Genomic DNA, 16679 nt, shown 5'->3' on the forward strand with positions numbered 1-16679 from the left:
AGTCCTAAAACGACTCAAAGCGCTTTGTGTGAAAATAAACCCGCCCCGTCTTACCGAAGCGCGTGGACTTTCTCCGCCGGCACCAGGCGATGTTGGCCCGGATGAAGAAGGCGCCCCAGAGGCCGCCGAACACCCCCAGCAGGATGAACGGGATGAGCTCGAACAGGTACCACGGCGTGTGGTACTCCACGTAGAACAGCACCAGGCGGCTGTTCCCGAAGGGGTTAATGGAGCGCAGCACGAAGGCCGCCACCAGGGCGGCAAAGAAGGAGCGCCACAGCGTCTTGAGAGGGAAGTAGTAGCTCACCTGGAGGAGGCGGAGGGGAAGTTAGAGACTCGACTTTACATTTTTCTTCCCACCCAGAGATCCTCTGTTACGACTGCTGCACCGTAAATGAGAAAAGTCATGACGCACCTCCTCCAGGCTGAAGAGAACTCCTCCGATCGGCGCTCCAAAAGCAACCGACACCCCAGCGGCCGACGCGGCAGAAAGGACCTGAAGCACAAAAACACAAACTCTACCGCGACCGCTAAAACAACCAAGAACCAAGAGGAGTGATTTTCAGTGTCCTCCGCCCACCTCTCGTTTCTTGGCCTCGTTCTTGCTGTATTTCGGAAATAAGTATGAGAAGATGTTCCCGCAGCAGCAGGCCACGTGGACGAGCGGGCCCTCCTTCCCCAGGCTGAGGCCGGACGCCACGGCCAGCACCAGAGTGATGGTCTTGATCATCAGCGTCCATTTACCCAGGTAGCCCCTGATGATGAACCCGCTCAGGATGGTTTTGATCTGGAGGAGGAGCACAGAAAGAAGAGTTGTTAATGAGCTTCACTCGGTGCTACGACGCATCGTGGAATAAACGACTGCAGCATGTGTCCAGCAGGGGGCGCAAACACCTTTTCATTTCATTCTGCAATCAAACCTTGGTTTTTGAACATTTTATTCTGCAGACAAACGGCTGATTGGTCAAATTCAGGGTCGGAAAACAGCAGGGAAAAAAGGCCGGTTACACCACAGATCCACACAGAGCTTATTAAAGTTTAACGTCTCCCCGCTGTCCAATAAATTCAGTTTTCAAGCTCTTAAAAAATAAAAATAAAACGCTGTGGACATTAAGAAAGCTGAACACTTTTGAATTTTGTTGGTGTTTTCAGTTAAGACACCTGGGAAGAGTTGCAACCAGCTCATGACTCTTTAATTCCTTCAAACGATTTGTTTTCCTCACCTCGGGGATCCCCGAGCCGCAGGCGTAGGGAGCGAACACCTTCACCAGGCAGACGGCCAGGAAGGCGAAGGACAGAGCCCAGTAGATGTACATGAAGTAGTTCATGATGTACGAGCCGGGGCCCTGCAGAGGAGAGAGAGAGGGACGAGTTAGAGGAGGAATCTGAAAATCCTGCCCAAAAACTTTTATTTATTTTTCTTTTTAATAAACAGCATTTTGTTTTAGTTTTAACCATTTTAGTTTGTAAGCCGTGCAAATTCACACTAATCTCTCAAAATTCTACAATATTTAAGAAAATCTGATAAATAAAAGGCAATGACATTTAAAGCCTTCCAAAAATCATTTTATCGATAAATATATTACTTTCCTTTTAACTTCTACGTGTACCTTTGATTTCATACTTTCATTTATACTTTCTACCCCTTCAGCTTATTTTCCTCCAATCTTAGTTTCACCCGTCACTTTAATTTTACCTTTAAACTATTTTTTCTTCTTCATTTCTTTCCCGTGTCTTTATTGTACCAACCTTTATTTTAAATCATTATTATATCCTTTCCAGCAGCTTCTCAGTGACGGAGCGACACACTCGCACACAAATGTGTGAAAATTGATGCAAAGCCACAAGAGTGGTGCGTCCAGGACTCAGCGGGACGCGGAGGGTCTTTTCCCCGGAGCTTTTAGAATCTCAAGTTTAGTGCTGGAAGCGCAACCTCCTCATTTTTTATTTTATTCTTTGCAAATGTAGAGCACATTTCAGTTTTCTTTTACATCACTTCCTGCTTATACAATGACGTCTAGTTGCACGTTTTTAGTGCAACTCCGACGCAGCGAGCTTTCCAGTGAGGCCCACAGTTTGCCGCCTCCCCTCCAGTGCTTGTGTTGGTCTACCTCGGCCTGCCCCAGTATTAGCTCCGCCCAGCTCTTCCACTGAGGACACTTGTCCCGCTCAGCGAAGGTGGTCTCATTGGATGTCCAGCAGCACTGCTCGTGGTTGAACCACATGGCGCTCAGACACACGCCCTCCTTCAGGTCGTTCATCCAATCAGCAGCAATGTCAATCAGGCCAGCCAAAGCACCTAGCGGGAGGAGGAGGAGGAGGAGGAGGAGGAGGCCAGGAAGGAGCAGGGAGGTGAAAGCAGAGAGGTAGAAAACAAGAAAGAAGAGGAAAAAGGTGATGGCCGCTGGTTTGCCAGTTATACCAGCAGCATGTTTTGAGTGAGACAATGTTTGTTTTTATAATTGTAATAGTGAGTACAACCTAAATGTGAGTCAACCTCTTGATATCGGTGCATCCTGGTTTCACATTTTGCTCATTTCGCTTCACTCAATCAACCTGAAACATTTCCACAAAACTGGGATTTCTTTCTGTGAGCGCCCGGCCGACAGGTCGGTTCATCTCCCTCGGTGTCGTCTTAAGAATATAAACAATGAGCTCTATTTTCCTTTATTTGTCTGGTGAGTTGATATGCTTGAGAGAAGTGTTTGAGCAAGAGCACAAGACGGGGGGGGGGGTTAAAAACAAAACAAGAGAAAGCTGCCTGAGGCCAAGCATGTGAGAGTCACCAGCAGCAGAGACAACAGCTGTGTGTGTGTGGGTGTGTGTGTGTGTGTGTTACCTGAAGCCAAGCCAGTGAGCGTCACCACCAGCCAACCCGACCAGGCGTCGTACAGGCTCTTGGTGAACTCCCATGCCGACTCCTTCTTCTTACTGTTGATCTGGATTCAACAGACATAAAACAAACTCTTCAGCTAAATGACATTAACATGCAGTGATTAAGGATGGGCTGTGACTCAGCGGGAGCTAATTATTTTCCACTTCTGCTTCAATAGAACGGTTGATAACGTCGTGTCCTGGACAGCAGATTAATCCAGGTTATTTAAAAAAACAAAGAACGTAACCAAACAAACTGCAACTCCACAGTGGTGTAACACTTTGAGGGCGTGTGCTGTAAAACTGAATCAATATTAGGATTGAACAGTGGCACGTAATGTAAAAACAGCGTGTTCATACATAAGACTCAGTCCAGGTACGACTGTGTTCGGAATGAAAATACAATAGAAAAAACCTTTTTTCCCCTCCATACTTTCATTCAAACTGTGAAATGTTCACAAATATCAGTTTGATCACGAGTAAATTAAAATGTTTACAAAGATAGGGTCACAAAATATTAGATATATTTCAGAAGATTGAACATTTTGCAAACAATAATCATCACGAGTCAAAATGTAAATATCCACGACACCTTTTAGTTTAATAGAAGTATAGCTGATACTTCAAACAGTGGTGATTCGGGAGGCAAAGCACAGTGGGGAAAAAAAAAAGGTCCAATATAAGAAGACTTGTATATTTTTCTTGGATTTTCACTTGGTGAAGTTTTTTTTCTTCTCGTAAAAAGTGCTGATCTGATCTACCCAGTTCTTCTTTTGTGTGATTAAAAACACAAACTGTTGCCGCAGCAGGAAACGTGTAGCCCAACACTTCCTCTGCAGGAACTTAATGCTGACCAAGTTTACTAGGAAACCTGTATGAAGACGACAAACTGGATAGAAAACAAACTCGAGGCAGTGCTGACGGGGAAACGGCAGCTTGTTTTGTCTTATTTTACTTTGTTGAACTCTGCCCCGACTAATCCTCCACCTCTTCCATCTATTCATTCATTTCTATTGTATTTTTTTTATACTTTTATTATTTTTCCACTTCTCTATTATTTGTCTATTTATTGTGATAATTATTCTTTATTATGTTTCATTAATTTTTTCAACCTTGAGTTTTGTTTTTACTGGGTGGGTCACTTGCTTCTCTTAAGGTGGAATTTTGGAATTAAGGGGAAATAAAAGTTGTTTTTCAAATTCCTGCAATAATGTGCATTATGCTTAATGACCTCTGGATGTATAAGTCTTGTTTAAATCTGTTACCTTTCATTTGCTATCTTTAAAAATAAAGAAAACAAACTCGAGCACCTTAATCCAAACTCTGGATTTTGTTCACTGAAGTCCATCCCGGCTAATTTTCCCTAGAAACTCTCGGCGTACGTTAAACTGCGCTGTTAGGAAGTGTGAAGTTTCACCTTCCGGTGCCGCTCGCGGTCCTTGCACTTCTCTCGGACCCAGTCGATGGTGTGGAAGTCGTCGTACGTCCCCACACCAGGGATGGGCTCCTCGAGGAAGTCCAGCAGGTGGGTGGTGCTGCTGGGAGCGCCGCCGCCGTTCGACATGGCGTAGTTAGACCCTGGGGGGGGGGGGGGGGGGGAGGAGAGGACATCATTTCTGGGTGTTACAATAATCAGTCTAGGTTTGGTCCTTGGATGAAGACAAATCATTCCTGAAACTTTCATGTACTTCAGGGGAGAAGTTTTTGCCAAAAGTTGGTAAAACACACACCCACACCCACACAATAATGTTATAACCATTAATAATGGGAATACATGTCATTTTTGCCTCCTTTACGCAGCCAGGGTTGGATCGGAGCCTCTTCAGGACCTGTTTTGGTCCACAGACCTTCTGTTTGACAGCCCTGCTCTAAAACCTTTGTACTGCTTTGGAGCCGTCGGTATTTATGGGTTCTAATATCTTAATGATGTTGCCCAGTTGAGATGAAATCAGGCACGATGTGACCCATGAACTAAAATGACTTTGAATTCTGTGACCTAAACAGGCGTCAAGTAATCAATTCAGCATGATTAGGATTAGTTACAGTGGGTAATTTAAAACACAAGGACAAGACAGAGCGAGCGTTGCCCGCTGTCGTTTCCAGTACAGTTCTGATAAATCAGCAGAGTGACGGGAGCTGAAGCGTGTCACTGGTTTAGGTCGGCTCTGTTCTGGCTGGACACACAGATTTAATATCAGAGGAAAGAGAGAGATAACGCGGCAAATCCACACATATGCAGTGAGACAGTGGCGAGAAGCAGTCTGATTCTCCCTGCGTCTTATCTGGAAAATGCTGGAAAATGTACGTCTATTTGAAATGACTGCAACCGAACGAACCAGCGAGATCATTCAAACTCCTCCGACGGCATCGTGTTAATGCAGAGCATCAGTGGCACCACACAAGGTTTAAAATGAGTGTTTCATTAAAAGAAATAAAAATCCAGCCTCTGGGATAAAAATCCTCCTACTTGTGATTCTGTAAACGTCCATCTGCAGGACAAAAGCATCATTGTGCAAAACAAGGACATGAAAGATTTAAAAAAAAGAAGAAGAAAAAAAAGTAATTGATTAACAACGTAAGTTTGGCTCCAATTGAATAAACAGACTGTTTAACTCGACCTAATCGAAGCAAGTAGACGAGTCCTAAACCGCTGCTGGGAAGTAGGAAGATTCCCAGCTAGGGACTCGTTTGGAAACTGCTCCCACCCAAGGTGGAACTTTTTTCGAAAACACCTGGGCTCCATCGCCGTGTAAACACAAGGGCAAAAAAACCCAACAACCAGACTTTCAGGAAACGCTCGGGATCTTTCCTGAGTAGACGGCCGTGTAAACACAAAACTTTTCTGAAACGAAAACGCTAAAAAAATTTTTTTTTACTTGAAACGTGGTGTAAACAGGGCCTCGATATGTCCGACCCACTAACAGATCCCATCAGTGTTTTTCGACTTCATTGCAAAGCAATCCAGGGGAAAACAGAACAAGTCAGATCTGCAAGAGTCCCTCGAACTTCACACATGCACATTTCAGACTATTATAATACACGCTATAAATCTTCTATGCGCAGCATCAACTACCACATGTGGGGTTGAGCAAAGCCGTTAACCATCTGTGATGCTGCCGAAACTTGAGGGGGAAAGAACGAGCTGTTCCGACAAAAACACCGATCTGTATCTCTGCATCCGCATGCTTTCTCTCGCATTATGACATCGCACGTTAACTGAGCTTTTCACACACTGGAAGAATTTCACAGCCAAATATCAACGGCGTGAGTCTCGGGATCAAAGAGCTGCTTATCAGCTCCTGTCGCTTTCCGTTGACGTGGGGAGAGACGAAACCCCTCGGGGGGGATTACTTGACCAGCAGATTCGTTTCCTTTCTCTGAAGAGAAAGGAAGAGAAGGGCACACGCTACGACACCGAACGGTGAAGAGAGACCGTCCATGAAGACGCCACAGAACAGTAATCTGATACTGAGGTTATGAGAAGAACAACTGTTATCTGACATTCCCGGACCAGTCAACCATGTGCAGAACTGTAACTGTAGAGTTAGTTAGTTTTTGTTTTTTTAAATCGGTTTCATTTGAGGCATTACTTTACGTCTGGATGTTAAGAATATGATGACCATGAAATCCGTCTGTTCAGGTTTATAAAAGAAAATAAATGTCATAGGATGTTGGTCATGATGCCTGAAGTTGAGTATAACACTGATATAACAACACTAACCCAGGACGGGTGATATATCATCATGTATGATCACAGGTACTCTTGAACACCTTCGCAAATAAAATCACAGATGACAGACACTCTCAGCAGTCCTTGAACGCCTCTTTAACAGAGCACCGATAACAGAGCACCGATAACAGAGCATCGATAACAGAGCACCAATAACAGAGCACAGATAACAGAGCACCGATAGCAGTAATGCAGCGGCTCACAATGGCGCCTCTTCCAGTTTATCTCCAATTGGTGGTATTTCTACCTAAAAAAAGAATATCTCTGTACTCCCATTGTTAATGTTTATAGCATATTGTGCTCGGCGTCCATGCGTATTACAAAAAACAACCAACAGCACTAAGTCGTGGCCCTAAATGAAAACGACATTGTTTTTAGTGTTTCTGCGGTTTCCGTATAAACAGACATCCTTTTCAGAACATCGCCTCGTAAATGCAAAATTATTTTGACAGAAAAACAAGAAAACGAAGCGTTTTCACTTTAAGCGTCGTTGTGTAAATGGTGCTTCAAACGTAGGATTTAAAAAACATATATATTATTAGCAATTTTGGGGGCGGGACACACACAACTATAACAAATGCTAAACACTGATTTCATCCACATTTAGGCCAACCTGAACCAAATACCTAAATAAAATTGTTGTAGCAACAATAAATCTGCAATATTTGAGAGAAATATTGAAGAAAAAAGTCCCGAGTCATCGCTTGTCATCTAAAGATGGCATCGTGAGTCATGGTGAGGCCGGAGAAGATGAAGCTGGGGGCTAAATGAACATATAAATAGCTGCTGTGGTTACCGGAGAGAGTAACAAGCAGTCAAAACTCTGTGAGCAAACACGTATGTTTAAGACGGGACCAATCGGTAAACATCAGGTAAAGCACGTAGCCACCGCAGTTCAAGTAGAAATCTGTGTCGTAAATCTTATTTTGAATGGGAATTTCCTGTTTCAGATCATAACATTCACTGGGTTTAAACAGAGTTTGTGATGTTGTTGAAAAATCGATAGCAAGAGGGAGGGAAGGTTTGTCCTTAATAAACACCAGAGACTGAAGAGGTTCAGTTTCATATAGATTTTTTTGGACCGGACTAATAAATCAAGTACTGGAGGAAATGGGGACTTAAGCGACTTGGCTTGTTCATCTATGTGTGAAGAAAACCAGCCTAAAACTGATATCATGGTTTCCGATGTTAAACCACACTGCAGCTGACAAATACACTCAAACAAGAGACAATAGGATGGATATGAACTATAAACATATAATTCACAGCCTCCAGTTACAATCAAGGACAGAGATAAGACAGTCTGCAGATTAATTGGTTTTCAGTCGAGCTCCTTCCGATGATGCTGCACCATCGGAGGCCTGTGGAAGCCAAGCCGCGGTGACGCGTCGGAAAACACTCACGCCAGCAGCGAGCTTGACGGTTCAGCAGACAATAGGCTCGCTGGCGCACACGCATGCATGACAACAGCTTTGGGTTCTCCGTTACACTTACACTGCGTTCAGCCCGCATGGAGCCAGAAAACCCCAGCGTGTAACACCAGTTTCATGAAAACCTGCGGCTCTGCAATAATAATAATGATAATAATAATAATAATAATGCAGGGGACTTTTATCTTGCAGTTCAAAGCGACAAACACTACACTTCAATAAGGTATATATTAATGTATACAGACTTACAAATGATTTCGTTTTCTCGTTTTAAGCTTTTATGATCATTTGAAATGGAGCTGCTTATGATTTGCTGACTCTAGTGTATTTCTACCATCATCTAGGCCTGTGTGTCTAAATATCTTATCGCAAACTGCACCCAACATACAAAGCAGGATCATTTAAATTAAAAGTTAAAGAATTTTAACGAGCGGGACCCTGGCACCCGAGAAAAGTTTTGTTTCCCGTTTCCAGGGTGAGAAGAGCGTTGTCAAAAGGTTGCATTGTTCCGCGTGTACATGGAGTCAGAGCATTTTCGAAAACTTCCACCGTGGGAGCGCAGAGCGACACCCAAAACGCCATAATGTCTTGCCTTTTTACTTGAAAACCTTGTTGTGTAAACGGAGTCTTCTTCATTTCAAAATTACATTTCTAGATGGCAGTTCTTTTCTTTTATTCCTCATTTCATTTTGATTAGAATTTGCTTTTCTTCATTTTGCTAGTCATAAAAAGCAACACTTTTTATGTGAAGTTCTTCAGTTTTTTAAGCGACATTATCTTCATTTTAGCGTTTAAATAGGTTTCTATGGCTCAGTGGAATCTTATTTGGTGGGACAGGAACAAATCTGTAATAAAAAATGTCAGGCTCATAACTAAGATCACTCAGACTCCATATTTCCAGCTGTTTTTCATACATTCCCCCAGTATAAGAGCGACTCTACTACTACAGAGTAAATCAGATCAGGGCGGTTTACAGGCAGCAGGGTAGGACATCTCGGGTGAGCCTGCTCAGCCGTCATGTGACCGGCGTCATATGCTGCCCGACAACCTCATTCCAGCCTGGTGGATTCTCCGGAGTCGCAGCGATCGATGGGGCCAAGTCCAGAAAGCAAACAGGACACAGCAGCCCAGCCCAGCCCAGCCCCCCCCCCCCCCCCCCCCGTCATAACACTTTCTCTTTAGTGTTGACAGAAAACATGTTGGTTTTGGACAGTTCAGTCAAGTTTAAGGTAAATGACCTGAAGCTTCCCGTCACTTAGTTCATGCAACAGCCAGTCCTGTTTTGGACGAAATAATGTGAAAATAGTCCACGAATAATGTACAACTAAAGAAGAAATCTGTAAAGTAACAGAGACGTCTGCAGAAGCAGGCGCCTTCTGTCTGTTTGCTCACTGTCACACTGCATCAAGGCCCAGAGGAGCCAACAGACGGTCTGAAAGAAAAACTCCCTTAAAGAAGGTGCAGCAGGTGTAATTTAACTAATGTCACTTTTGTACAAACAGTGACTCCCTATTTTCAGTGCAGCTCTTTTAAGATTCCATCACAGGTGTGTCAGTAAGTTTGTAGTACTTCCACCCTTAGGTTTACTTTACAATCTGCCATTATTGTGACTGCACTCAGGACAGACTAGATGCTGGATTAAGATAAAAACCCAGCTGGGTTTTCTATAGCTTGACAAAGGTGGAGGTTGTGGAGGATCTACCCCCAATTGTTTCTCCCCTGTTCCTGTAAATAACCCTATATAGGGCATTCACTGGATTATCACACTCGTATTATCTAAAGATTAGAATATCCAAGTGTCAGCTGACGATACTCCGGTAATAGAAAACCAGTGTAGAACATCATGATGTGTCATTTAACTATAACAAAAACATATTATAAAGACAAAAGAATCACAATTCACTTTTTTTTTTGCCTTAAAAAACCACAAAATCAGACACATCTCTGCTATCTGACTGCTATTAAAGACTACATTTCTACTATATAATGTAAAAAGAGTAAAGTAAATGACTCGCTGAAAGCTTTAGCTTTATGTTAAATCAACTAAGTTACAGATCAATTATGACATGTCCAGGTTAAACGCATCAATCAAGTGAACTGACTGGAAGGAAAAATAAAAACAAAACATACAAGTGGCAGCATCAGTCCCAACATTTCGCCCTATAATTTAATCATGCGTTGCCTGATTGTCGTCGCTTTGAAAGGGAGCAACAAAAAAATGGTAATCTGGCCAATAGAATGGTTATTACTTTTCCAAAAGACCAAAAGAAGAATCAATCCTGTATGAGAGCCATCGTGATGTAATTCAGGCTATGCACATCACAGGACACTGTCACCCACCAGAACCAGAGCACCTGGATAAAACCCGCGTGTGGACAGGGAGAACATGCAAACTCTGCAGCATGTCATTCATTTTAACTGCAATATCAATTTTGTGTTTTAGCACAATTGACCAGCTTTCGTCACAGATCACTCCCCGAACACAACATATAGAAGTCGAGGGAATTATTAAAGGTTTAAAGCAAATTGTGTTGCATGCTGTGCCTTTAGGAGCCGCATGTAAACATGTAAACATGTAAACATGACGAATTAAAAGCAGGGATCGTGTGTTTGCGTCTCTGGATCCCGCCAACAGGTGTCCTCACACCGCGGGCAGGCAGCTCGTGTGTGTGTGTGTTTTCTGTGGCGTTATTAAGATGGATGATGCTCTCTATAGGCAGCTGATTTTACAGGCCTGAGCTCGAGCCTGGACACTGGATCGCCACCGTCATCTGCGTGTCGTGCACGCACCGCCGGTTTAATCATCACCAGGCGGCTAAGCTAAACGGTAGCTGCTGTCGTTAGCAATGGCAGCTATTAATATTAATCCACCGGTTTAAATGAATTACAGCGGAGGAGGAGGGGGGGGGGGGGGGGGGGGGCAGTTAGCTCAACGTGTACGGGGACGGGACGTGGCGTACCTCTTCTAGGGATCTCCTGCAAGGGGATGGTGTCCCCTCCCCCGTCGTAGGGCAGATAGGGGTCGGCCGCCGCGTCCTCCTCCTCCATGTTGACACTTTGAAGGCGACGCAAAGGCTACACTAGGCTCGGCTCTACTACGCTGCGTGTGTCACTCGCTGCCGCTGCAGCCATGTTTACCAGAGGAAGACGACTTGCTCTCTCGCTCGCGCGCTCTCTCTCTCTCTCTGTCCCTCCCCCTTCTCTCTCTATCTCTCTCCCTCGTCTTTCTCACTGGATCTTCTCCACTGCAGCAGCTGACTGTAGGAGTTGATGATGTCACCGCGCGCGCGCGCGCACACACATAGCGGCTTGCCTGCGCGCGCCTCTGGTTGCCAGGAGAACACTGCCTGTCCGGGAGAGACCATCACGGCAGGTCATGGGGGGTGTCCAAACTGACCATGTATGTTTTTTTTTATTTTTTTTTTATTACTGGAGGAATATTCCAATATGAACACTGGAGGGGCGCCAAAAATAAGGAGAATTATCCCACCTAATTGGATGTTTGTTGCACATGTTAGAAAAGTCTTGACTCCAACCAACACGCACAGTATGGAGGATATCTGGATCATACCAACTATTACAATTGTCACATACGTTTAAGTTTAGGGCTCTGACAGCACAAATAATATACACAAATTATTTATACAGAGAAGATCAGGAGTGTCACACATTTTAGGCCACATAATGCTCAATTTCATCTTGTATTGGCCGGACTGGTAAAATAGTGTAATAATAACCTTTTTAATTGAAACGTTTCTTCATTATGTGTCTATATGTTCACGAAAACCAAACAATTACTACAGAAAATTACTACAAACTTAACATAAAACCAAATTTAATGAAACCTTCCGGTTTGAAATACACTGAAATGTCCCCCAAAAAGTCCCCTAGAGCTGTTGCATTATGGGTATTTGTACAAACTCACCCAAACAGCATGGCTTTTAGTCTAACGCTGGTTTGCTGGCTTTGATGGTAGCGTCACTGATAACTCAGCTGGGGTCTCAGTGTTACGTAGGTCTGCTACTCTTTGTTTAAAATAATGGAATTTTTAAAACTATTTTCTTGGAGCCTCTTGCAGGCTAGTTTACGCCCACAGGTCTTATGTTTGACACCTCTGGACAAGCTGGTTCCTACATTTAAAGCAACATTTTGCAAGAACTAAACCTTAATAAAGCACATCTGGAATAGTTCCCAGTTGAGGATGTCCCATTTTCCTATATACGGCTATAAACAGGCAACATGGCCACAGCAACAACTTATTTTCACACTACATTAATGCACATTTGCTTCACAGCACCGATAAAACGATCTAATTACTGTTATAACCATTGCTATAAAACTTCATAGCTACACACAGAAATCTCATTTCACCGAAATGGGTTGCAATTTCATGCCTATGAGTACGAGCAAATTTGAAACGAAGATAACTTATTAGTAAGTAAAAACATTTCTTTACTGAGACTGCTGCCATGTGGCGTGATGCCAGAAGAAGAAGAAGTCACTCCCTCAGAAATCAGCAAATATATAACAAACACTGCTCAACTGTTTAAGTGAATACTGTTAGAAAAACGGTGTTAAGTCTATATAACACTCAAATATTGTTTCAGTGCAAATAGTTTCAAGCGAAAATGCATCGTTTTTGCATTTCAAAAAAAGACTGCGACATTTTGAAAACGACGTCCGTTTCCATGGAAACGGCAGAAATGCTGAAAACCCACTACTGAGCATGTGCAGAAGCAGCGTCTCCGCCGTTCACAGGGACACGGAGCCCGAGCCATTCCAGACAGTCGCGTTTTCCTCCATTTACACGACAACGGAGTAGAGGTGTTTTCAAAAAGTTCCACCTTTGTAGTCGTGTTCAAAAAGTAGATTTTTTCAGTGGCTCCGGGCACAGTTTTTTCGTGTAAACGAACATCCAAAACGCTACAAAAACGTTGCGTAAACAGGCACTAAAAAAGCCCAATTTAACCATAAAGACAAACACAAAAACTTTTTATACGAAGTTCAGGTCGAACATCACACTTAGCATCATCCATATAACATTTATGTAAAGTTATGACGTAAAAAAAACCCCGAGACGAATCGACACAATAAAAAAAGAGCACATGAAACTCTAGTTTTCAGACTGACGCTCCAGATGTGGCCGATCTTCCACTAAAATTATTCCAGAATTAAACTGGACTGTGTCGACTAAATGCAAAATGAATGAAGAAGAAAGCTGCTGTGGCCCAAAATCACTCGGTCTATTCATAAAGGAGTTAAAAGAAAGCTCTGTGACGGAGGAAACGACAAGAAATCACGCATGGCTCGCGGTGGACATTTGGTATTTCTGCTATTTTTTTCATACATTCCTCCACAACAGACGTCACAATATCTTATCATTCCTGAAAACAAAAGGAAAACTAAACTTTAAAATCCTTTCTCACCATGTCCCATATCTCAATGTGATTACTGTTTTCACTGCCACAAGACATATTTTGTAAACTTTGTGTGATCATGTGTTATTATATAAATCACAAAAGCTTCGTCACATGCTTCCACGTCTCCTTCCCCCAGGCTGTTGGGAAACAAGAGCTTTTTTCTTTAAGTTAATGAAAAAGAAAAAGCCGGCTGGGACCCTGATGACCTCTTACCTGTCGGCAGGGTTCTGGTTGCTAAGCAGTCGTACAGGCGATGTCAGCCATACTTTGTCACCTCCCTCCCTTAAACCCGTCCCAGTCGGCACTTTGAACCGGCGAGAAAAAAAAACTCCACAGAACAAGAAGTCTGGAACAGCCAAATCTCTCTCAAGTCTCCATACGATCCAGCTCACGATTCCCAGTTTTCCTCAGCACAGCTGCTCTCTCTCTCTCTCTCTTGCTCTCTCTCTCTCTCTTGCTCTCTCTTCCAGCGAGAACACGAAACTCCATGGGGGCAAAAGAGAGTGAGCCGGCGCCTTGATCTCACTGCAGCCTGACCCCCAGAGGGCCGGGCCAAGTTTTCTCCGAGCCCACCCCCCACCACCCCTCACTGCCCTGCAGAAAATAGCGCAGGGAGGCAGAACTTTAAGGAAGCGCATTCATCCAGTTCCGGGGACTTCCTGAGGCGCTCGCTCGCACGCCGGCCAGCGAGTGAACTGGGCTGGTGGGAATGTCGCCTGTCCCGTCTACTCCACCCCAAATCAACAGCGACTGAGAAAGTAGGTGGAGCCATGAGGGCCGACGTATCAACCGGGAAGCCAAAGCAGCGGCTCTGAACAAGCAATCTTTCCCTTCTGCATGCCGGTTCTGTGTTGTAGGGGAAAGGTTGAAGCCGCTCTCTGCACACAGGTCCAGTTTCAGAGTCAGAGGATAAAAGAGGCTCATGGCCCCGGTGAAGACAAACCATGTAAGCCTACACCTCAGAAATACGGAACAACAACACGACCCCTCGACGGCAACAATAAGAAATGCAACAGCGCATTAAGCGACATGCATTCAGCAAACATTCGTGTGTCTTCCGAGTCCCTCAAAGCTAAGACAAATAGACAAATAGAAAAATAACCTAAATCCACACAGACAAGGAACTCATGAAACACAACATCTGTAAAGAAGCTGTAACAACAACCCTTGTTTAATTTGTATTTTAACCTCAATACAACTAATTACAAGTATATTGGGAATGATCAGGCACAGTCTTTACCTACGAGGGGTTCAATGTATAAAAGCAAAGTGCCTTTAATTGAAAAGCTGTTTGGATTCACTGGAAGGTTTTTAAAAAGCGACAGAAAAGGGGGATTGAGTCGCAACACAGACCTGAGCTGAGATATCAGTGATGCTGCCATGAAATATAGCAAACTAGTACGAGCTTCAAAGCCATGCTGCCAGAGTGAGTTTGTAAAAAACACCCAGAATGCAACAGCACCAGGCGAAGTTATTCGTTTTTTTTTTTTTGACGTTTCGATGTATTTTGTACCAGAAAGTATCATTAAAATGGACTTCATGTTAAGATTGTAGTAATTTTTCCAAGTAATTGTTTAGTTTTGCGAAAAATATTGACGTTTTAATGATTTATACTCTGCGCCACAACAAATAAAAGCATTAAAGTTAAAATTGTAAAGGGTATTACGGCACTATTTTACCGGTCCGGCCCAATCAAGATATAATTGAGTTGTGTGTGGCCTCCTGACCTAAAAATGTGTTTGAAGTGCGTCTAAGTGAAGCCATTCTTTCTCAATTTCAATGATCATTTCCTTCAATATTTTAGGTTTGAGTCTCTACCTGAGGGCAAAAGCTGGTATTCAACCTGCGCTGCATGTGTGTGGTCCTTAAGGATTGTGCAAGAGGAACTTTTGAGTTCACACTCGCGTTTCTGTGTTCCTTCACGGACCACTTTAACAGGTTTCTGTGTCTTTAAGACATGACAGTGCGCTTCCAGCGTTTGTTTACTGGTGATGTGCCGTTGTCTGTGCAAACGAGGACCTCGGGGGTCACGAGGAACAGGAAACTCGACTGGATGTGCGATGTCCCGCTCGGTATCTCTGCTGAAGACGCGTCGAAAACTTTCCACTCAGGACCTGGATTTAATACAGAACATATTACACCATATGTTCTGAGCAATTTCAGGCTAAATATTAATGGTGAACCAAGCATACTGGAAACAGTCAATATATGTTGGTATGTATGTTATGTATGTCCAGCAGGAAGGAGACAAACGGGTGAGGAGGCCTCGTCACTGCATTTTTCCATCCGTATAAACTGGTTTAACTTGTGCGTCTCAAGCGTTGCCGTCTAACCGGCCGGACTGTGATTTATTTATTTATTTATTTATTTATGGGCTTGTACAATCGCTCTTTTGTCTGTTTGCATTGAGACAGTTCACTTGTACAGTTAAGTCGTTTACTGACGGGCCTGGTTCCCCCACAGCCTGCTCTTTAATGATGAACAAATCCGAGTCTGGAGGGCGGAAACATAGTTAAAAAAATAAAAATAAAAATCTACTTGTTCAAATGCAGCAGCTTGAGGTGAGACAGGGACAAACTCAGATCGTTTTCAAATCGTAAACGCGAAACCTTTCTGAAACCAAAATGCAAAAACGATGTGTTTTCATGTGAGAGGTTGCCGTAGAAACGGGGGCCTGTTACTGGTGCTTTCAATCCTCGCGTAAGCATACTAATTCCTCAAAGAGCTCACGCTGCATTTAGTCATTCAGTTTCAATGCATATTTGGAGAGCCGACACCTCTTGACACAATCCTCTCTGCATGTGGGTTTTCCTGTTTGATCAGCTGCAAGGCCAAGCTCAGGAAAAGAGGCGGAAGCAAGAGAGGAATCAGCACGAGGGACGAGCAAACACGACGCACCACACCGGATGTTGGTCGGACGGATCAATCGGAGCCACGGAAAGTTGCTGAACAAACATGGAACGGCTTGATTTACCGCTATGAATGAAATGAGGTCTCTGACCTGCCCAACTTGGCAAAACAGAAGAAGCTCCTTAAAAAAAAAAAAAAAAAAGAACTCCATGACTGTTCTTTCTCACTTGTGCACCACCAAGACTAGAAGACCTGCCACGCGATCACATTTACCATCAAGAGAACAAAGCAAGCATGAAGGAAGGGATAACAGAGGAGAAACAATGGAGATGATATGAAGTCAAAAGAAAGAGAAAGAACAATCAAAATTATAAA

At 43.6% G+C, this 16679-nt stretch overlaps 1 protein-coding gene across 1 annotated transcript in view; it reads right to left on the reverse strand.

The window, feature by feature from the left end:
• The window catches only part of clcn3 (chloride channel 3), a 35044-nt gene that overhangs the window by 8620 nt on the left and 9745 nt on the right, over positions 1 to 16679 (reverse strand). Inside the window, 7 exon segments of the mRNA XM_080486186.1 lie at positions 55 to 307; positions 416 to 496; positions 581 to 787; positions 1224 to 1346; positions 2112 to 2299; positions 2840 to 2939; positions 4292 to 4452. Coding sequence (XP_080342312.1) covers positions 55 to 307; positions 416 to 496; positions 581 to 787; positions 1224 to 1346; positions 2112 to 2299; positions 2840 to 2939; positions 4292 to 4452 — 1113 coding nt within the window.

Source organism: Lipophrys pholis (genome assembly GCF_963383615.2).
Source record: "Lipophrys pholis genome assembly, chromosome: 18".
Taxonomy (NCBI): Eukaryota; Metazoa; Chordata; class Actinopteri; order Blenniiformes; family Blenniidae; genus Lipophrys; species Lipophrys pholis.